The 22,727-nt window shown below is 38.6% G+C and overlaps 1 protein-coding gene across 1 annotated transcript in view; it reads right to left on the reverse strand.

Annotated features, from left to right (window-relative positions):
- LOC103180920 (kelch-like protein 29) overlaps positions 1-22,727 on the reverse strand; it is a 203,573-nt gene that overhangs the window by 41,010 nt on the left and 139,836 nt on the right. The window contains exons 6-7 of the mRNA XM_007897033.2: positions 8,189-8,385; positions 2,038-2,297 (exon numbers count right to left, since the gene is read on the reverse strand). Of these exons, the coding sequence (XP_007895224.1) occupies positions 2,038-2,297; positions 8,189-8,385 (457 nt within the window). The remainder of the gene's footprint in view (positions 1-2,037; positions 2,298-8,188; positions 8,386-22,727) is intronic.

Below are 22,727 nucleotides of genomic sequence, written 5' to 3' on the forward strand. Positions count from 1 at the left end.
ATCTCAATACAAGGTTCAGAGACTAATTGAAAACCCTGATTGAGCTTTGGAGTTGAGTGGTGTCAAGGTTAATACAAATATAGTCTCCATACTTGACAGTAAATCCTGTGAAGTCCTTTTGGAAGTTTTGATGTCATGATAAGGCATGACATGAAATGCAAGGATTCTTATTAATATTCTTATCTTTAAGACCTAAAAATAATGCTTGGAATACGCATGGTGTACAATCCGTTGTAAATTTTTAATAAGATTGTGAACTTTGTTTTACCTTGTGTTTATGTTAACTCAAGTCATACATTTTTGATGCACAGTTTCACTGTTGCTTGATGGGTTATGTTCAGTTCAATAAATGAGCACTGAAGAGTTCACTCAAAGAGAATAATAAATAATTATGATCCTTGCATTTGGTAGAGTCTTTCACATGAGGTGGATGCCTCAATAAGCTTCACAGGATGTAATGTAAAGTGTAGTTACTGTGGACAAACATGGTAGCCAAGTTGCACAGAGCAATGTCCCACAACTAGCCATGAAGTGAACAACCAATTCTACTTTGAGGGGATTGTTGGCCAGTAGTCCTGGAGTTAATCCCTTCTCTTTTCAAATAGTTTCATGGAATCTTTAACGTTCACCTTAATAGGCAAATGAGATGTTGGCTTAAAGTCTCATCTGAAACCCGCACCCCTATCGCCAGCACTGCAAATGGAGTGTCATGTTAGACTATATGGGTTTCAAGCCTCCGCCTGTACCTTCCATGCCCTATGGTCCATTATATATGGGTGTATCAGCAAAGATATTCCCAAACATCATGGACCGCAGGACATGGAAGGTACAGATGGAGTTAATGATGTGCAAAAGAGCATTTCCTATTCAATGGTGTTGCTAGGAATGAAAGCTTCTCCTCACTATGGGCTGTCGGCATCGTATGTGATGTAAGTTTGAACAGTCTTAATCCAGCTCATTATAGGTGTCATCCCGCACTACACAGCTGACACTAATTTGCATAAAAGTGGCAATTTCATACAGAAATGTCTAAAGACAGGCAGTGCAAGAAGTGGAAAGATTCACACTGGAGCTTTAAAAAGGGTTCTATTGAGGTTGAGGTGATGGCACATTGTTGAGGCAGAATGAAAGGAGCTTTGTTCTATGGTTGGCTGTGATACACTTGACCTATGAATACTTGATGCTGATACTGGATGACAAAACTGGAAAAAAGTGTATTTCCGAGCACTGATATCCTCTACCCCAATGAATACAAAACTCACTAAATGAAAATGAAGCATAGCAGCACGAGCGATAACTTATGTAAGTTTCCGTGCAGATTTATATCGCTTGATTTGAAGCCAGTTTAAAAATATAAGAATGGAATAGGACCACATATGGGAGTACAAATTCACCACATTGCAGAATGCTGGCTGGATCTTCCATCCTGAGCTCCTAGAGAACTCGCTTCTCTTTTCAAACAGGGCCATGCGGTCTTAACATTCACCTAAACAGGCAGATGGGATCTCGGATTAACATCCCATCAGGAAGTTCTTTTGGAAAGCCTTCTTTCAAATTAAGTATTTAAAGCATTCTGCGTGGTCTTAAAACGTAAGGCAGTGAACTTAAAGCTAAGACTATTTAGGTCTCAGATTAGGGTTCAGGTTAGATGTGGAATAAAATGTAGAGTTAGCAGATGGGCAGTCTTTAGCAAAAGCAAATTTCTTGCATCCACCATTGATTGAACTGTAGCATTAGGACTGACATGGGAGTAGGACAACCACCTACCCAACTTGAAATACAAAAACTGTGGAGCCCAGGAAGAACTAATGAAGGGAAAAATTGGGGGAACAGTTGGGGGTCGTGGAAAAGAACATATTATTAAAGTAACCTATTTGTTTGCTGACTTTTTTCCCCAGTTTCAATTGGAAACGGAGTGAAGCAGCAATCACATTTGATCACCACTAATGTGCAATCCTGCATGACCTGTGGACTTGAAAGTAAATGTTTCCATAAGCCAGAGAAATGTAACCTGATCAATAAGTGTGAGAAATGTACCTGCGTTCTCTTTTCTGGATTTTTCTTGGTCCACTTAATTACAGCCTCGTACACCAGCTCCTCAGCCTTTGTGTTCAGGCTGTCATTGGAGAGATAGGCAACAAGATCATCCTTCGAGACGTTCAGAATCTCTAGCTGTGATGCTACTTCTGGGAAGTTTTGCAGGGCATACGCTTTTGCCATGTTGTGTAGTTCATTACAATGCATAGCTTCTGCCATTGCTAGGATTCCTAAACAGTTAATGGCAGTTAACTGTTTCTCTGAAAAAGACCCATCAAAACTCATATCATAGACATCAAAATTATTTAAAGATGTTTCGCTGGTTCTGTATTACCTTCTATTGCACAAAACCTCATTTTCAAAATAAGACCAGTTGACTCTGGCACACATTTGGTATTGCATTATGTGCGTTGTAATTTGCTCTCAAGCACTGTGAGATGTTACCCTGTGTGAGGGCTGCTATATAAATGCAAGTTGTTGTTGCTGCTACCTATGTGTTTCAGTATTATCTTCCGCTTCATTTCCAAATGATTGTCTTATGATAAAGATGGACCAAAGTAGATTGTGTATCAATAAAAATGTCAAAATGATTCAAGAACAAACAACATTAATGAATTTTGTTCTAAGAGAGAAAAGCTTGGTATAATAGCACTGTACTTAATACAAGATCAGTTGCTTGTATAATTTTTTCCCCAATCTTTTTTTTACAAAAGGGAATAAAGGTTCCCTTTAGGAATATAAGATCAGTTAGTGAGACAGTGAAGGAACAAATGCAAACACAAATCCAGCCGTTATTTAGAAACTTTCATCTGTTTTTGACTTTTTATCAATGGACTTTACACGGTTAATTTACTATAAGATTCTCTCAATAGTTCGAAAGCTCCTGGATCTCGTCACATACCTATCCTACTGGGGGGAGGTAAGTGCGGTCTTCTGGGAACTGAGGTGGCAGTAAAGTTATGTGCTTTACCACGTAATGTCAGAATCGAATCAACCCTCTGTGACAGTCTCGGTAGTCTGGATCCTGAGCTAGGTGGGTCTGCAGGACTCCAGGACACTGATAATGACAGCCCAGTCAGCCTGGCTCATCGGCAGGACTTGGGAGTACATGGACATCGATTCTTCCCACTCATCTCCTGATAGCTAACGGGTAAGATGGTCCTTGCTGGACAAGCAGCGGGAGGCTTGCTAGACAGTGCTCGCAAAAGCAAGTGATGCAGTTTCAGCTGTTTAAAATTCCAGCAGTACCCCAATGCACACTCTGCTGTCCCCAAACCTTGGTTCTTGCCAATCTGCACCTGACGGTCTCCGGAATTAGGTAAGCAGAGTGTCTTCCTTCAGGGAGAGAGTGCGCATGTCATTCCAGACACAGGGAAATGTCCATGTGTAGGTGCATATACATGGAACTCTCAGACGGCGTAGATATTCTTAAGCATGGTAATGGATTTCCTTCTGTATCAGACAACCGCCTGACCAAAAAATATTCACACAACTAATGGTAATATCAAAAGGACAATGTTTTTGAAACACATCTGCTTTGCAAGATTGGTATCAGTGCCTTCAGTCTTTTTCCTTATCATCCGAGTGGGTTCCATTTGATTTATTATAGGCATATATTATAGAGAGTGCCCTATCATGTTTTACTATGATTCTTTATTCCTACCTAAGACTCTTATGAACCATTATTTATACTGACAAACAATTTGCTAACTTTATCTTTCAGAATTGAACTATGTGGTCTAAACGTAGAAATACCGTAACTATTGAATGTGTTCAGTGAGCAAAGCTGCCACTTCTCCTGTTAACCAGCAGTATGAAAGCTGCAATCCAGAAGACATGTATGTGGAACCAAAATTTATGGGCATCAAGGGATATCAAGATATCAAGATTTAAAGATATCATTTAAAAGTGAACTCAGATCAATACTTTACAATGTATCAGGACAGCAGAACAAGAGTTGTAGAGTTTACAGTTGTTTAGCCAATTTCAGGACAGATAATTTTTCTGTATGCGTAGGGTAATCAATGACTGGAATAAGTTGACAGAAAAGGCAAGGACACAAGACTCATTGAAAAAGCAGCTTGGTGCAATGATGGGGGGAGCGGAGTGGGTGTTCTGGAGGGATGAAATTGGATGGGACAAAGGGCCTTCTTGTGATCTTATGATAAAGCAGTTGTAATGGATTTAAAATATAGGCCATTATCTAGATAGGAACAACAACAGCACCGTGTTCTTATGTAGTGCCCTGCACCAAGCAAGGGAGAGGAACCTGATGTCAGACATACATTGATACCAGAAGAGCAAGTGTACGTACAGGTCAAATGAGAAAGGTCAGAGAAGTGCCGAGTAAAGTAGGTTTTATTCACTAAATTTGGCATATAGCTTCACCATAGGTGGAGAATTATCCAACCATAATGGGAAGGTATATGATTACAATGGGTGGAGATGGGAAGAACATTACCCAAATCAAGTGAGAACTCGTTGTACTTATGATGGTGAAGGAAATGTTGTTGAATTCATACGTTATACAAATGGTGTAATCATAGTTTGCATGGAGAAGGATCTATAATACTGTGTGAAATTAAATGACATACAGTGGTTCAGAAAACCATCCTTTCAGCTCTGCAGTTTCTTCAATTTTCTTCCCTTCTCTGGTATGCTGTCTATGTGTATGTCTCTCTCATTCTCTCAAATGGATAATTTTTCACATGAAAGCTTAGATAATTGGAACTCCATCCATGAATTCTCCAACTTCACCCCCTCCTTCCCTGCTTTTAAATCCTGCCTTAAGACTTGGCTTTGATCATGCTTTCAGTCATCCGTTTCGCCCTCCTCTACCCAGCTCAGGTGCTTAACCTTAAGACATACTCCTGACGTGAAAGGCGCTATACAAATGTAAATCATATTATAGATATAGCAGTCAGTGATCATAGGCTAGGCACGATATAAACAGTCCTATCCTCATGTTGGGGCAAAAAATTATGTCCTTTGGCTTAAGACCATTGTCTTATTAACATTTTTTGCACTGTGCGCAATTTTGTGAAATGGTCTTAAATCAGTATAAAGGTGTTTTACAATTTTAAATGGGATTAAAAAAGGAAAGCCACATCAATTTATTAGGGTGCATCAAGACATTAGGACAAGAGGACATAGATTTAGCATTGTAAAGAGCAATATCAGGACAGATACTAGGAAGTTTTTCTTTACTCAGAGGGTAATCATCGACTGGAACAAATTACCAGGAAGGGTGGTAGAGGCCAGGACGCTAGACATAAAAATCAACTTCATGCTGTAATTGGGGGGAATGGTGGGATAAGTGTTCTGGAGGGATGAGATCAAAATGCCTTCCTCATCCAAATCAATATTGTGATCTTGTAATCCATGTGATTGAACGTTGCAATAAGCAGCACCGTTACCCACCATGCCATTGGGGGAGCTCTGTAACCTGGTTGGAATCTAACCAAAGTTGATGGGATGAGTTATAGTTGTAAGTTAAATAAGTTTGGGCGATCGAAGTTAAACTTCCAGAGGGAAAGAAAATTGCGAAAGATTAAGCACAGGTCTTAAAACCATTCACAAAAAGGTGACAACAACAGACAGTCTGAGAAATGGAAATGGCACCTTGCTATAATGAAAGGGTTTTCCCAGACTGTCAAGGAGAAGGAGGGGAGTTTGAACCCTGACATGGAAACTGTTGGATGCTGTCACGACGTGCACCTGAGGAATAGCTTGATTACTGGGGCGAGTGAGAATGTCATGTGAAGCATGAAGAAGATCATTAATCACTTGAGATTGATGTCATGCCCCACGGGAAAGAACAGTTTAATTCGAAAACCGGCTATGACCTGACTCAAGAAGAAGTGCTATGCAGGGAATTATTTTTCACTTGGTAGATTTGTCGTGCCCTGTATGCGAGCATTAAACTCTGCTGGTACTGAATCTGCCACGGTTGTATTTGCCTGGATTGAGTTTTATCCCTATTTTATGGTATGCTGCCAATGTTTAACATAAGACAGAGGATAACTCTTGATTTATATAGAATAAGCAGTGTACACTTGCAGAAGGTCAGGTGGTTTTGGCTGTGTCTATAACACAGCAAACTATTGTGTAAATATGAAAAAAACAGAATATCAATCCTGGCGAAGTCAAAAGTAAGACTAAGGGAAAGGAGAATTGCTCAGAGAGTAAAGTACGTTCAAGGGAAAAATATATGGACATATTAATAACTAATGATTGAATTCAGATTAAAAAGCTACATTACAGGGATAAGATCGATGGAAGGAGATAATAAAAGAGGGGAATAATAAATATCTGCTATTTTCAAGAACAATTTTTTTTAGTCAGCCGGGTGTCTAACACATGAGGAAACCCATCACCATGCTTAAGCGTATCCAAACCAAACTGAGAGTTTCATGCCTCCCACCTGCACATGGAAATTCCAGAAATGTTTTCCTAATTCCAGAGTTTTAGGCACCGTTTGGCAAGAACAATAACAACAAAATTACATTTGTATAGCGCCTTTCACGTTGGGAGGACGTCCCAAGGTGCAGGACAATCAGTTTTTCTGATCCAAGCTGAGGCCGGATTGGGGAGGGTGGAGGGCAGGGGGGGCGGAGGATGATGACTGAAGGCATGGTTGAATAGGAAGGTCTTGAGATGGGTTTTGAAGGAGGCAAGGGAGGGGGTGAGGCAGAGGGACTGCGGGATGGAGTTCCAGTGAGTGGGGGCAAAGTGGCTGAAGGCCCACCTGCAAATGGTGGGGTGGGTGTTGTGGGTGCTGTGAAGCAGGCTGGAGCCCGCTGAGCGGAGGGAGTGGGCAGGTTGGTAGTGGGTTAGGAAGTCGCAAAGGTAGGGTAGAGCAAACCAAGGCTTGGGAACCACAGAGTACTGCTGGAGTCTAACCAGCTAAAACCGCATAGCTTACTTGGGGATCAGTTCTGACAGTTCGTTGCCAATCATATCACTTCACAGCCCATTCTGCCCCAAGGAGACCCCCACCCACCCAGGGGGATAGACACTAATTGTTCATTTCACTACAAGCCTGGGTTTGAACCTTTAGTAGGTAGATAGCAGGTACCAGGCACACCCTGTGAGCTTACTGATGATGGGCAACACAGCTCGGTATGAAATGAGTGAGAGAATTGCCACCATCTTCCTGTCTGCAGCTCAACAACAGTGAAGTGTCCAGCTCTTTGTCAGCTTCCATCTGTTCCTTAGTCACTATAACTGTAGAACTTTTCCCAGTCCTGCTTGTTGGTCACATTAAAGTGGGTGCAGCTACTATTATGAAGAGGGAATAGTTTTCTATTTAATTTGGAAATTAAGAAATGATCAGTCATGTTAAGGTAAGTGCAGGTATTATTGGATATTGAAGAGCAATTGCAGTCAGTTGTGATAAAGTGATTTATACCGAGTATGTGGATCAAAGGGCACCTTGATTCATTGTACACTTTGCTGTTCAACAGACTTACTGTACAGTGAAGTTTACTGGTTATAGTGAAGTCAACTTTCAAACAGTTATAATTAATAGTGAGAAATGTGTTGCTGGAGCAGATGTAGTTATTAATATAGATCAATATTCCCAGCAGCCAGGCAAGATCCTACATGCTCCTAGACCTGCACGACAGCATATAGTATAAACATTAATCGTTATACATTATAAAAAGATTACATTTCAACACACAACTTGATTGATACAGAGGCAAACACACAATTTTTCTAATCTGTCTGTTCAGCCCTCAGGGGTGTGAACTGAGCTACTGACACTGCGCAGCAAAGCCAATTCATTTCAGATATCTCCCCTTCCCCTGCAGGCATACTTTGGATTGCTGTTTAATATCAATTGAGTAGAATCCAGAAGATTGATATGGATATGTGGCACCTTTTCCACAACCCAATAGTCCACTCTCTGAGTCACAGCTTTTGGACTGCGCTCGCAGTGGATGCGACATATGGTGAGCACCACAAAAAATATAGTGTCAATAGGTTTTGTTACTTAGATTTAGGTTTGTATCTGCAAGTCCTACAAAGGACGGATTGTGCCTAACATGAGTTGATCCGAACGAACACCATCAAGAACATTTTTAATCTTGTTCAACGTGTTAACATGTGAAATTGCTAACGCATGTATTTACTGATTCGATTCACCTACCTAGGAAAGAGACACAAACTTTGCAGAAGGTTCGGAACTGGAATTTACTGGCAGCCTCCAGTAGCGTTTTTGCATTTCCAGAACTGATGATGAGCGAGCCAGTATAAATAAACTCCAGCAGCATTTCCAGTACATCTGCATTTATGTTTGACATTGTCAACTCCAACTTCTCTCCATTGCGGATCTCCTTTGCAGCCCTACCAACAGCAGGCAATAAATCAGAAATTACCGTTTACTTTCACAATTCAATGATGCAAAGAAAAGATGGCTTCTATTATCACTCCGTATACTTTGCACTAAAGCTCTCTACTTATATTTTTTAAAAAAGTGATCTGAAAGAGAAAGAGTAAATAATGCCAAGAGCAAAATACATCACCATGCAAACAAAGTTATTCAAAATAAAGGCAACTTAGAAATGAAAGGAAGATGCAATAATTGCTTATGAAACAAAAAAGGAAAATGAAAAGAAAACCCTTAAATGACACAAATTTGTGATTTGAAGAGTTTCGGATAGACAAAATGGTTATAGCAGAAAGGAAGGGAAAAGGACTAATTCTGCCACAGGAAGCCAGCAGCCATCCTTTAGGAGTTCCATGACTGTGGCCTAGGCTGTCTGTTAAACAAGCACTCCGCTGTATAAAGGAAACACTGAGATTTCAACCAGTCCTGCATCTTAAATGTACATTAGTCGTGCTATCTAAGGACACCAAATATCTTTTCAAATGTAGCTGCAAAAGAAACAGAAGATCAATCCAGTTTTTTTTGAAAAAAGTAAAATAGATGAAAAATAATATTTGTTCATTTTTTTGAAAAAATTATTCTAAAGTGCCTGGATGCATCAGATGAAAAAGTTTTCCAAAAATCTCTTAATATTCCATTAACCAAACTTGTTCTGGGTTTAATAAATGCGGCTCGATTACAATTTGTTGAGGAACAGCTTCAATCTGTCGTCTTCTTCACAAATAGATTTTATTTTGCACTCGCTGGGGAAAAAAACTCCACTCTGTTTCTCACTCGTACTTTGTTTGGGCAGCATTTCAAAGCATGCATATTTTAGACAATGCTTCAATCCAGTTTTAATTTTAAAGCCTTTTTAAAAAATACCTACAAAAAACATGGCTTCAAATTTAAAATTAATGTAAGAATTATCCAGAATTTGTAAGCTCTAAAATACTAAGAAAAAAGGGCAAGTCTGGAAACAGAGGGAATTTCTCCTCAGTAGACTTACAGAGCTTGTCTTGAGGCCCTTGTGTTATCTTTCAACATGTACAGTAATGGCCAACCCAAGCTCACAATGAGTCTATAGACAAGAATGATTGGAGCATATTCCTGCTGGTTCTGAATAAAATCCATTAAAATGTTTGCGATTTCATTTTGAATAGAAGTTACTGCCACTAAATTTCACACATATTTTCTTTTTGGCTGTTGTATCAGTTTAAACAGACCTGCATTATTGGGTATTGAAGGGCAATTTAAGTCAGTTGTGATAAAGGGATTTATATTGGTCCTTACCTCAAATGTGAGATAATGTTTACACAGAAAAGTAGAAATTCTGAATTTCAGCTTCTCTGTACAATAACATACTGCATGACACAATCAAGATAGTCAGTCACCTTTTAGGGAAATTACCAGAAATATTGCTAAGCTCTTAACAAATACAAGAATGAATCATTTTAGAATTAAAATGATCCTTTCTCAGGATTATGGATTACATTTTTAAATGTTGTACTTATCTCATAATAACACTCACTTTAGAGGTCTGAGTCTTTTAGAACTCTAATTTTGTTGAGTAGTAACATTTTTGTAAGTCATGTGATAAATGCAATAAACATTCTGCACAGGTTGCTCAAGAAATAACAAAGTTTATATATCAAATTAAATCTGTTTTTTTTTTAAACCAGGTAAAGTAGATGGATGTCATGGCAATCTAACATGTAACATCAACCATGTCTTCTGTCCAATAATAATATCAAGTATCACCATTTATATTGTACAATGCAGAAAATGCTGTTTATTGTGTCTACCATGGATACATTCTAAACTACATATTAATAAAACTACTGTATAGCTACTGGAGGGAGACACACAAGGAGTAGCTTTATTTTGAATGTCTTATTCTTAAAGTAGGGAACAATGAAACATTTTTATGCAAATATTTTCCGTTAATTATTGGTTAGCTATGTTGTAACTGAAGAAATGCTTGATTATCCTAAGAATCGTTTGTTGTTGAAATGCTGTACACTGTCCAGCGCCTTGGGACGTCTTCCCGACGTGAAAGGGGCTGTACAAATGTAATCTTGTTGTTGTTGTTAGATACATTGCTGCATAGATTTTAAGTGGTGATGGTGCGAGGTTTAAGAGCTGTGTTCAATGAAGAATCAAGTTATGAAATATATATCAAATATAGCAATGCTGTGTGCTAATTGGCTGCACGTCATACATTGTCATTACATTTTAAAGTAAATCCTGTGAAGTGCTTTGCGATGTCTCCCTGAACGTGAAAGCCCTATATCAAATGTAAGGATTATTATTATGTGAATGGAATTTAAGTATTGGTCGTTTTGTGTAGTCTGAGTTGTTTTTGCGCTCATGGTTCTCAAATGTCACATAAGAAAGTGACAGGGCAAAGATGAAGACTTCAGGAAGAGCAACTTTTCACACTGAGGATTATCAGAATGCTTTGCCACAAGTGGCTACTGAAGCTAAGCCAAAAAAATTTTGAAAGCAAATTGGATAAAATTTGAAGAGGAAAAATACAACAGAGTCTGGGGAAAGATCAGGGAATTGGGGTTACCACCATCATAGAGGAAGTATTCTTCGTGTAAACACATTCCGAGATGCTATCATACCTGAAGGGCACTATAGGAATGCAAGTTGTTGTTGTAAAATCCAAGGGGAACAGTATTTTAGTATATCCTTCACTGCAGTCAGTTAAAGAAGTGAATAAAACTTACATGAAATGGAACACTACCAATTGCGTTTCAAGAAAGCACTGTGAAAATTGCATAATTTCTCGCATGATTCCACTGTGGTTTCTATTTACCACGCTTGTTGCCTTCACAATGTCACCAAAGCAGCAATGATCTCTTTTTAAGAACATTTATTAATGTAAAGAGTCTGTCTACATAGTTTTCTTTAACAGAGATAAACGTTTTTTTTATTCAAAGTCAAGGTTTTTTTTTCCAAAATTGTAAATTGAAAACTTTTGTAACTTCGTGTAATGGGAATCTGGAAAGTTTTAAAGGCTAGTAAATGTGTGCATTGCTCAGGGGTGTGCCTATTAATCCGTTAAATTGTTATATCTGCAAGTCTAATTGCAACAAACATTAGACACATCTCAGGAGGGTAAGATTTCCCATAAATAGTAACAGTACTATTACTATGCTACAACTGTAGCATTGTGCTGACAGATTCAGATGGTGTGCTTTTCATGTGTTTACACAGATGGTAGTTAAAATCACCGTATGGTAATATGGCTGCATCCCTAGCGAAAGAAGCAAAAGCTGTTAAAACAGCCCAAAGAAAGTCATTGTCGAATATGTTTATTTCACCAACATTTCCTTTCTGTTTATTGAATCGTATCAATCGAGCACAAAGGTAGAAGGGGGACGTGAACATAGGCGCGGTGTAGAGGTAGCTTTTAAGACTGGACTTGTAGACAGAAGGGGTGCAAGGAGAGTAGAGAGGGCGGAGTTCCAAAAGTTAGGAGTGTGCAATCTGAATAAAAACAATGGACTGGTGGGCGGGGGGGGGGGAGAGCTGGATAGAATGAGCTTGAGATTCCTTTTAGTGAATTTATGATCCAACTATGCAAGGCTGAGGAGATTGGAAGAAAGCAACAACAATGTTCATATAAGCCCCGCTCCCCTTCCTTTTATTGTAAATGAAACTATGTCAGAAACATCATGTCAATGACACAATAAATAATTATTTGTCTCCTGGCAGCTTTCTTGCACTGTCTAAAGATTGCACATACCAGGATTAATCATATCTTTAAATTGACTTCTCAAACTTAACTGCGTAAGAGCTATTTTGAACTGCAAGTCTTTGGGAAAAACCTTTTACTGGCAGTATTGTCATAAAAGTTAAGAAAGTATGAAAAATTAGAAATGCAAGGTTAAGGTTAATTTGTTTTTAAGTTGCTTTTTTGCATTATTATCATTAGTCCTCCATTGAAACTCTCATGTACTATATTTGTAAAATTGATCTTAACCCACTGTGGAACTAAACTACAAGCTGAGAAAGGTCACAGCTTTTATAATAATAATCATTACATTTGATATAGCACCTTATCACATTGTTGAGAAGTCTCAAAGAGCTTCACAGAATATATTATAAATTGGATTGACTGTATGTTATGGGCAAAACGCAACAGTCAATTGCGCACAACAGTGTCCCCACAAACAGTCGTGGATGGAGTGACTTATTTTTAGGGGTTATTACCCTCCACCCCTATTGTCTATTGAGTTAGTTGAGCAGTTAGTATTGGCCTCAGAAAACCTGAGTTAGGCAGGGGGAAAATGCACCTATTTCGGGAGTTTACTGATTGTTAAACAGAAGCTTCTGCTGGAATGTACGGGTGTGTTGGGACGTCCTCCCAACGTGAAAGGCGCTCTATAAATGAAATCTTGTTGTTGTGTGGTCAGTGGACAGGCCTGGGCTCAGCTGTGATGGTCTCAGCTGACACTCACTGACTACGTTCGTACATGAAAGGAGGCAAATTGGGCTGGGTCTCTGCGAAACTGCACTCAGCACCAGTTTGCACGTTAGGAAGAAGCGGACGGGAAATAGTGAGCTGGAAAAAGTCAAAATATCTGATCTTAAAAACACAGGTCGACCTACCAAAGAACAGTTCTTGGCTGTGAGGAATATCATCGAGGGGAGTGAAAGTCCAAGAGGCAATATTTTCTAATCAAAGTACTGCCCCCAGAAACAGTACATAAAAATATATATTGTTAAGTATATTTTACACTAGTTGCAAGAAATCCTCTGCATCTCTATTACCTGCTTCTTCAATAAGAGCTGAATATTGTTGCATTCTCGTCTGTGCTATGGTTTCCCAGGGCTTTGAATCAGCTTTGTAATGGCAGAGTCCACTCAACTAAATAGAACAGATTCAATCCACACCCAGCTCCTCCCTGTAACACACATCACCAGAGCAGCACAGACACCAGGAAGTGGGTCCCGGGCAAATGTGCTTGAGCAAGGTCTCCACACTCCACACTCTAGCTACTATACATTTATAATGTAGCCAGATTCTCTGAATTCTGCTAAGCACTCCGCCCTCTGTAAGCTCCATTTGGTTTTGAACAAGTTCTGCAACCCATGTGTTGCCAAAACAAAAATAAAGCAACAAAAAAAGTTAGAAGGCAGAGCTTCCTTTTTATCAAATTCATAAGCTTTGTGGAGTCCTGTAGCTCAGTGGTTAGAGCACTCGCTTTGCAAGTGAGAGACCTGAGTTCAATTCCAGGCAGAGGGCGAAACCTTGGGCAAGTTTCCTTACTCCACACAGAGCCTAATAATAATTCCTCCAAAAACCAAAAACAATAATAAATTGGTCATTTTCAATCTACGACTGTTTGTGGGACATTGCTGTGCGCAATTGGCTGCCGCGTTCGCCCACAAATATACAGTCAATTCACTTTACAGTGTGTTCTGTGAAGCGCTTTGGGACGTCCTCCCGACGTGAAAAGCGCTATATCAAATGCAAGGATTATTATTATTATTATTATAAACTTGAAGCTGCAGTTAGACAGAACAGTGCATTTAAAAATAAATGGTTGTGTACATATAAGGCAGTGACAATTACACCATTAAGGATGTTGTTTTGAAAAGAGCTGAACAAAGTGTATACCTTTCATTTTAAGAGTACCTCCTAGCCTCGCTCAATAATGCTTGCCATAGAATTTGAAGAGCTGGACTACTGAACTTTAAAAATTCCATACGGGAAGTAATAAAGGTGTGGATAAATAAGGCAGCATGTTGTATGAGATAACATGGTGACTGGAGAGTGGAGCTGAGTGAACAGTTTGTGGCAGACTTAGTGACGTAAAGAAAGCACATCTGCAGTACATTTCCTCGATGATTGACAAGTTTGCATGGTGAACAATGGGACGTGGAGGAGCAGACATGTCACTGGGGGAGAGGGTATGTGCTATAATTCTTTACACTTGGCTAGCGATAACAGAGCCAGCTAATGCCCTACTGGGTAGGATCATTCCAGCAGTAAGCTCAACCAACTAAAAATTAGGAATTTAATCAGCTAAAATATGCAATATATTTGTAGCTGGTTAAATTTCCAATGCATATTTATTAACAAAGGAAATAATGTAATATCAATATCCGTACACTCTAAATCAGTAAGAAACCAAGAGGACAGAGAGGCAATTCTGCTCTCCATATGAAAATCACAAACCCTATCGGCGACTGTTTTAAAGGGAGTGTAAGAACAGACCTTAGCAGCAATGAGTGATTATTCAATTCCAAATGCTCATAATTGGCAGCAAAATAGAACAGGAATGCCCCAAGGTTTTTCAAGAGTATAAATTATATTCCAAATATTCAGAAGGCCATACCAATGATAGGCAACTTTTCTTCCTCATTCCTTTATTTTCTATACATCTTAAGATCGTGCTACACTACCGCTATGTAACAACAACAACTTGCATTTATATAACGCCCTTCACGTCGGACGGCATATTGTTCTTTCACCCCATTCACATTATAAGAGGATAGAACGATTCAACAAGACCACATAACCTGCTGCTCCTGTGTCACCTCTCAGCGGTCCATGTTTGAATGGAGACAGGAAACTTACACTCTAGATGAAGCTCAAACATTTTTAAGAGAGAAGTAAATAATTATTTGGGGAGAACATATTTGCAGGGCTATGGGGGGGAGGGCGGGGGAATGGGATTGACTTGGGTAGCTCTTTTCAAAGAGCTGCACAGACACGATGGCCCGAATGGACTCTTTCTGTGCTGTATAATTCTATGATTCTATGATCAGCAGAGGAGTGTTCGGATATGGAATGCTCTATCAGGAACAAGGAATGAAGCAGAATCCATATTTATTTTTAAGAAGGAATTTGTTAACATCTAAAGAGGATAAATATAATGGGTTGGGGGAAAGGTAGTAGAATAGGACTAAACAGATACCATTATCAGATAGCCTGCGCAGGCACGATGAGTTGAGCAGCCTCCTTTTATGCTGTAAATGTCTATGGTTCTAGGTCAGAAATGGGACTTGAACTCAGATCTCAGAGCTGGAAGCCCACTCTTTGTGTGGTAGCTATACATATACTGTAAATACTACATATGTATTTATTTAATGAAGTCGCATCTCAGTTGAATCATTACCTCTATTGAAGGTCTCCACTGAATATCCAATCCAGCCTCAAAATGTTAATGACTAAAAGCAATTTTAACTCTTTGAGTACTGAGTATCTATTGTATCTTCCAAACTGTGCTCACTTTCAGTCATTTAGAAATTGTTGGTTAATTTCTGAAACCATCTATTGTTCAGTTGCAGAACCATGAAGAAGTGAAGAACACTTCTTCATTTGAAGCATTTTCTAAATAAACACATATTGCTTTATTTACAGAAGAGCTGCAGTTAAAGCAGGTAGAAATCATGGCAAAATAGGAAAATAGGATTAGTAATGAAGACATCAAGAAGGAATGTGGGGTCAGTTCAGTTGAGGGAAGATTATGCAATAGGCAACACATTCACTTAAACATGAAAATAGGTCAATCAAATGATTAGCAAACTAATACTATAGGGCCTAATCTACAACAAATACCACACAAAAGACTCCTAGATAGCATCAAATGAATAGCAATAGAAATAGATAGAGAACAGCAGGAAGAAGTCTGGTTAATGATCCTCATCCTGTAATAGAGTCCAATCCTGCAATAAGAGAATTGGTCTTTCAACTGAAAGGAAAAGAAGTGTAAATTTTATTGTTATGTACAAATGCTACTTCCTCAAAGGGTTACCTGCTGTATGTTGCACCACTTGAGATGAACTCAGATTTGAATTACACTAAGAGTTAAATTTACTAAACATTTGGGAATAAAAATTGACAAACTCTTAAACTATTTTTGTTCACAGGCTGGGTCAATCTTCACACAGTCTCGTTCAGCCTCTATTCATAGAATGGGAAAAAATCAGAAAGTGAAAAATGAATGATTATTCACTTAGGTTGAATATTTACTGTCTTCTTTGAACCGTCACTCTTCTGATGAGCGCATGTATTCAAACACAAAGTGCTCATCTTGTACACTGAAATGATTAATATTCCCAAAGAGTAGTCTGACTTTATTTTCTGTATGTTTTGTGTTATGTTAGAAATCCATTTCCTTTCAGCCACTTTTGAAACCTACTGACTTGTTGACACATGGTGCAGAATATGAGACGTTTCCGCAGACAAATTTCCAACATCTGAAATTTGTTCCAAGATGCTGACGATTTGATTTGAACTGTGTAAAACTTACATGTAGCCAAGTACAATAGCACATATTATTTTGCTCTCTCAAAGGATTTCTGTGTCAGGAGCCTCAATAAGTCACCTTCATGACAGATACCAAAAAAAAAACCTCCCCACAAGAGAAGCACAAGTATTGCAAAGAAAACAATATGCCTTAACATAAGTATGCTCAGTCACTTTCAGTTCAGAAAAAAAAACTAACATGGATTTGGAATCAGGCCAATCACAACTTTTTTTTTGTCTTATTCAATTTAAAATTGACATCAGAGGAAATATTAACGTGCTTTGATTCAACATTTCATTCACTGTTAACTTTGCACTTCGTACTTCATGTGGAACAAAGGTAGTCTGTCTGCTGAACATAGCAATCATCACGGGCTGACTGAAAACACATTTATTTGCTCCAAGTATAATTCCTTCACTGTTGCTCAGCATTTCCTCCAGCACATTAGTTTCTTCAATAATGTTTAAACAGTGTTACCCATTTACTGTCATCCTATTATGTACCATTTCAAAGAAAAATAAAGACATTTGCAAATAGCTTCCACTGTATGCTGCAAAAGGTAATAGGAAGAATTAAATTCATTTAAAAATTCAAACAACATCCTGTGGACAAAATATCCTTTTGCTCAATGTTAGTAGAAGCCCATTCATATGCACAATTGAAAGCAAGCCAAAAAGACTTTGAAGTTCCCATGAGAGATTTCGGCTGCTCTCAGATTCTCTTCAGAAAATACTGCAAGGCAAAATCAGCTCAATGATTGACTAATAAAAAGGGATACAAAAAGATTGGAAAAGTAATTGCTTCTGCTATTTACTGTGCAAAAGTGAGATGCTACAGTAATGTACAATGAGAAGAACAAAATTAGTTTTCTGTTATGTTAAGAATCCAAATCCATACATAAAAGCATCTCTACAGCTTATCAGCGCCTGTAAGGTATCAATTAGGCTATTTAAAGGAAACTCCTATAGGAAGACTTAGTACCTTTGGACGGTCCTTCACATTTTACGTTTTCCATCTAGTCCACAAAATAGTCAATTCATTTTACAGTATATTCTGTGAAGCGCTTTGAGATGTCTCGGAGATGTGATAAGGCGTTATATCTAATGCAAGTATTATTATTATTATATGCCCAGTGTCCGATGGAACAGGGCAAAGAAAGAGATATCAGGGAAAACCACCACCATCTTGCATTCACTGAGTGCCCTTCACCTGGGGATACCATCACGAAGCACAGAAGGTGGTGTCCATCATGCTCCAATTACTAAAAAAAANTGGAATTTCTCATGGCAAACAAGTAACAAAAAGATGATATTTCTAGCAGTTCTCTCATGATACTCTCCCCCAAACCCTGCCCCTCCTTTCTTTTAAACGTCTTGAGCACCACAGCTTTTCAAGGCCCATGTGATCTTGCCTCCCTCTTGGACTATATAAGGGTTTTGGCTCAGTCCAGTCCTCAGTAATTTATGAGGTCAGCTGCAGAGCCAAGCTTGCACAGCACGGCAGTAATTTCTCAGAATTAACATCATGTATGCATCCAAATCAAACCTAGAAGTGTAAGAAGAATAAATTCCCATCAAAGAATTAGGAAGACCAAACCAAAGGTAAGTCACCTAATCTGTTTATTCACTCCTTTATCTTCCACATATACCGTTAATGATATGATTAAAAACAAAAATGAGATGGACCATTCAGCATTCGTTCTCGCGTCTGGCTTTAGAGCCGATTCACAACAATATCTTCGCTGAAAAATTAGTATAAACAATCCTTGTTATACTGAGGGTGGAGTAACTTTTTGATGATGACCCATTGCTCAGATAAAGTGGACTTCTCTTTTTCTGGCACATCTTAATGTGCCCATTTAATATGCCACCTGGTTATATACGTTAGGACACAAGACACAGGCCTGAAACTCCACCTAGTCTTAGCCTATCACTGGTTGCCACTAGTTGTTAGAGTCCTGTAGCTCAGTGATTAGAGCACTTGCCTTGCAAGCAAGAGACCTGGGTTTGATTCCTGGCAGGGCAAAACGTTGGTCAAGTTTCCTTACTCCACACACCTCTGTTTACCTAGCAGTAACTAGGAAACCAGTTGTTAGTTGATTGGGGGATCGCTTTTCCAGAGGTAATAAACCTTTCAAAAATAAAAATAAAATATTAATTTGGTCACTCAATCTATGACTGTTTGTGGGACACTGCTGTATGCAATTGGCTACCTCGTTTAACCCACAAAAATATACAGTCAATTCACTTTAAAGTATATTCTGTGAAGCGCTTTGAGATGTCTCGAAGACATAAGGCGCTATATCAAATGCAAAAATTATTATTATGATCACTATGGAAACCAGCTTCCAAATGAAGAGTGAATTTAAGAATTTTCACAATACTGCGCAAAGTTAAATTTTAAGACAAAAGAGACTCAGCGGATAAGACAACATGAGTTTGCGGGGCTATGAGGACTAAAATGCAAATTTAAAAATAAACACATTGTTAAGCAAATCTCTACGGATAAAGGATTGAAAGGCTCCAAAAACAATAATGAAATTAAACATGAATTTATTTTTCCTCACCCAAATTCCTTGAGAGAGATGAAACTCAATCAGCATAACTCAGATGAGGCCAAAGAATAACAGAGCTGAATGGTAGGAAAAATGTGTCAGATTCACAGCTCAGTAAATGATGTGTAGAAACCAGCATTCCTTGACATTGAGGAAATTAAAGTTTGATGGCGTGGGTTCAAAATGATCATAAATAAACTTGTGCAGAAGGATACTGACTAAATGGTGATACGAATGGCCTTATGATCTTGGCAACAGGTGTGAGCTGTAAAGCCATGAGTGGTAACAATTCACAGTTAGAAGATCCAACTGAATAACATTTGCAAAAGAACCAAATGATCAAATGTCACAGCTAAAATTGCCACACAGTTAAAGTTCGAACACTTTTTTTTCATTCCAAAGGTTTATCTACCAAAGAACCGCATGAGATGTCAAGCTTTCCATTGGAATCTCAGGGAGAAATTGTGCCAGACTTTCCATTCATATTGTGAACAGACTGTCGAATCAATTGTACGATCTCAATAATATTCACCAGTGACATTGTTCCCCTGAAAAAGGACCCAGGTGCTCTTTGTGTCATGCTTAACCCACAACACTTGCTGGCAAATAACATTCACCCAATGGTGAATAACCAGCCTGATTTGCAGAGTGTCCCAGACACATAGCATCTTGGATTCGTCCCCAAATTGAACCAGGACATTCTCTACAGGGGATTTTAAATACCACTGATAATTTCTCAATGGAGAAATGGAGCGGGAGGGGAGTTTAGGTTAATAATAATAATATTAATAATAATCCTTGCATTTGATATAGCGCTTTTCACGTCGGGAGGACGTCCCAAAGCGCTTCACAGAACACTGTAAAGTGAATTGACTGTATATTTGTGGGCGAACGCAGCAGCCAATTGCGCACAGCAATGTCCCACAAACAGTCGTAGATTGAAAATGACCAATTTGTTATTGTTTTTGGTTTTGGAGGGATTATTATTAGGCGTGTGGAGTAAGGAAACTTGCCCAAGGTTTCGCCCTGCCTAGAATTGAACTCAGTTCTCTCGCTTGCAAAGCGAGTGCTTTAACCACTGAGCTACAGGACTCCACTTCTTCAGTGGGGAATTCTAGCACTGGGGAAGTCTGCCTCAGTCATCCCTTACCTTCAGCAAAGGCAACTGCCCACTGCCCACAGACAGCGGCCATTGTCTGTAGACTTTATATATTAAAAAGTCATTCAGAGAAATAGATGTCCCTAGAATTGGAGTTGGGCATTTTGCTGACAACCTCCTGCTTCTGTTCTGGTCAGAGGAGCTTTGGAAGGATTGCAAGATATCAAACCGAGAGCTTTGAGACTTGTGGTCCAGTACTTAGGCTACTTCACTGCCTGGTCACAGAAGAATGTCGGCATCTGGAGGTACAATAAGAAGAGCTCTTTTATAGGATGGCAACCATGAGATACTAGGGTGTCCTCTGCTGAAAATTTAGACAACAAATCTCAAATCCAAAGGTTCATTTTTGTAAGTGTGTTGCTTCGAAATAAAATCTTGTTTTTTTAGCATAATTTTCCAGCACTTTCTTTCCTTGTGGAGAGGAAACAAGCTTTGATTAACATTATGCCTTGAAGGAATTCAAGAAAAGCAATGGTGAATACTGGGAGAGCTTAATCAGAAGATGTGCTGAAATTGATGTTGGAAGCACTCACTGTAAAGAAAACCCTTTAATTCAAACATAAGCATATTCTGAGGAAAAAAAATCAAAGGCTCTGGTGTGGACAAAGAAAAGAAGTCAGTCAGCTGGAGTTAGTTTGTCACAGAATAAAAAAGTCATGGGTATAAACACAATACACAACAAGTTCACAGGTCGGAAAAGATGGCAAACATTTCCTAGTGGGACATCAACAGTGAGTCAGTGCAAACTACTGGAGAATAGAGCAGAGGGATTTTATTTGGGCCTGTGGAACTTACACAGAGAGGGAAGGGAAGAAGTTTCCTCCCATCTATGGGGCTACAACAAGCTCTAAATTTTCTTTGTTCGATGATGGACCTAGGCTTATATATGTGGAAAATAAATCAAAGTGGATGAACAAGAGGTTTCGCTGTTATCCACAGTCTGTATGCAGCATACAAGTGTCAAAGTATTGTTTAAAGCACAGACTTTTACAGGTTCTTTGCAAATTCTCCATTATATGAGAAAAGGCAAAACATTTGCAGTCCGAGTGGTGTTGAAACATACTTGATGCACTATTTACAAAACAAAGTTAACCTTTGCTTATGAAAATTGCAGAAGGGATAGAGTTTGAGGGCATCCATTCAATTCAGAGGATTGCTAACAAATGAGTTTCAGAAGGTGGTTTCATCACTAAATTGATGCCATCGGGTAATGCATTAAAATCAGGATTTACTGCAGCCAATTTCAAACAAATTTCTAAACTGAAAAAAGAATGTAATTAAAGAGTGTATTGCACTCCCAGCTTTTCAATAGCATTGAAGAATTAACCAGCGCTTTATGCCGATAAGCAGACCTCTGTTTATGCACAATGTCAGGCATGCATAGAGCTCTCCTCAATCTTCAATGAGAGTAACTTGGAGCAAAAGTAATATAAATCGAGTTTCCTGCTTCGAATTGTTTTACTGCTAGAGGTGATGACAAATAAATGTAAACTCGCTTCTTAGGCTGATAAATGAAAACAGTATTTTGATATGGTAATAATTGCTTAGCAGAACATATATGCACTATTAAGAGTACGTCAAAGAATAACTATGTACATTCTGCTTACATAAATTTAGAATTAAGTGTATTTCAGTGTATTTGTTACTTATATATAAACCCAACTGATTTTCAAGCTTGTTTCTTTCACTTAGTTCGCTAGTATTCCCACAGACAAAATATTGATCCACATTCATATTATGTAAAAAGCCTGCATAATCCAATAATTTGGAAGAAACATTATATAGAACAAATATACATTTCAGAAATGAAATTTACAACTATAGTCATATAAGTAAGACTAGTGTTTTAGTCAGCAGTTAGAAAAAACTCACGTGATCCCTGAATATTCTCTTTAATGTAACACTTCTGGTAGAAACTACTGCCACCCCACTGATCTAATTTCAATTAGACTGAATAGACTTTAAAATAAGAGCTAATCCAATCTAAAGTTCACTTCTTACTGAGCTTTACAATATTTTGATCAACTATGCCACAGCATGGTTCAAAAGCTGATGCTCGATTTCACATTTGCTTTTATCGAACCATCAGAAGGATTCCTTTCTTAATTTTTCTTGCATCTAATGTCATGCTATCTTCAAGGAACTATTTGTTCAATTTAAGCATAATGCAACCATGGATGTCCATTACATTAAATTTAATGGAGCAGCTGATGGAAGTTTAAGCGAGCTGAAAAATGATTGCACATATCCCTTAAAGCTAAAAGATTCTCCAGCTATCATTTCCATTTAATTTCAAGCAGCAAAGAATTTTTTGGAGACTTCCTTGCAATCACT

Source organism: Callorhinchus milii, unplaced genomic scaffold (assembly GCF_018977255.1).
Source record: "Callorhinchus milii isolate IMCB2004 unplaced genomic scaffold, IMCB_Cmil_1.0 Scaffold3, whole genome shotgun sequence".
Lineage (NCBI taxonomy): Eukaryota > Metazoa > Chordata > Chondrichthyes > Chimaeriformes > Callorhinchidae > Callorhinchus > Callorhinchus milii.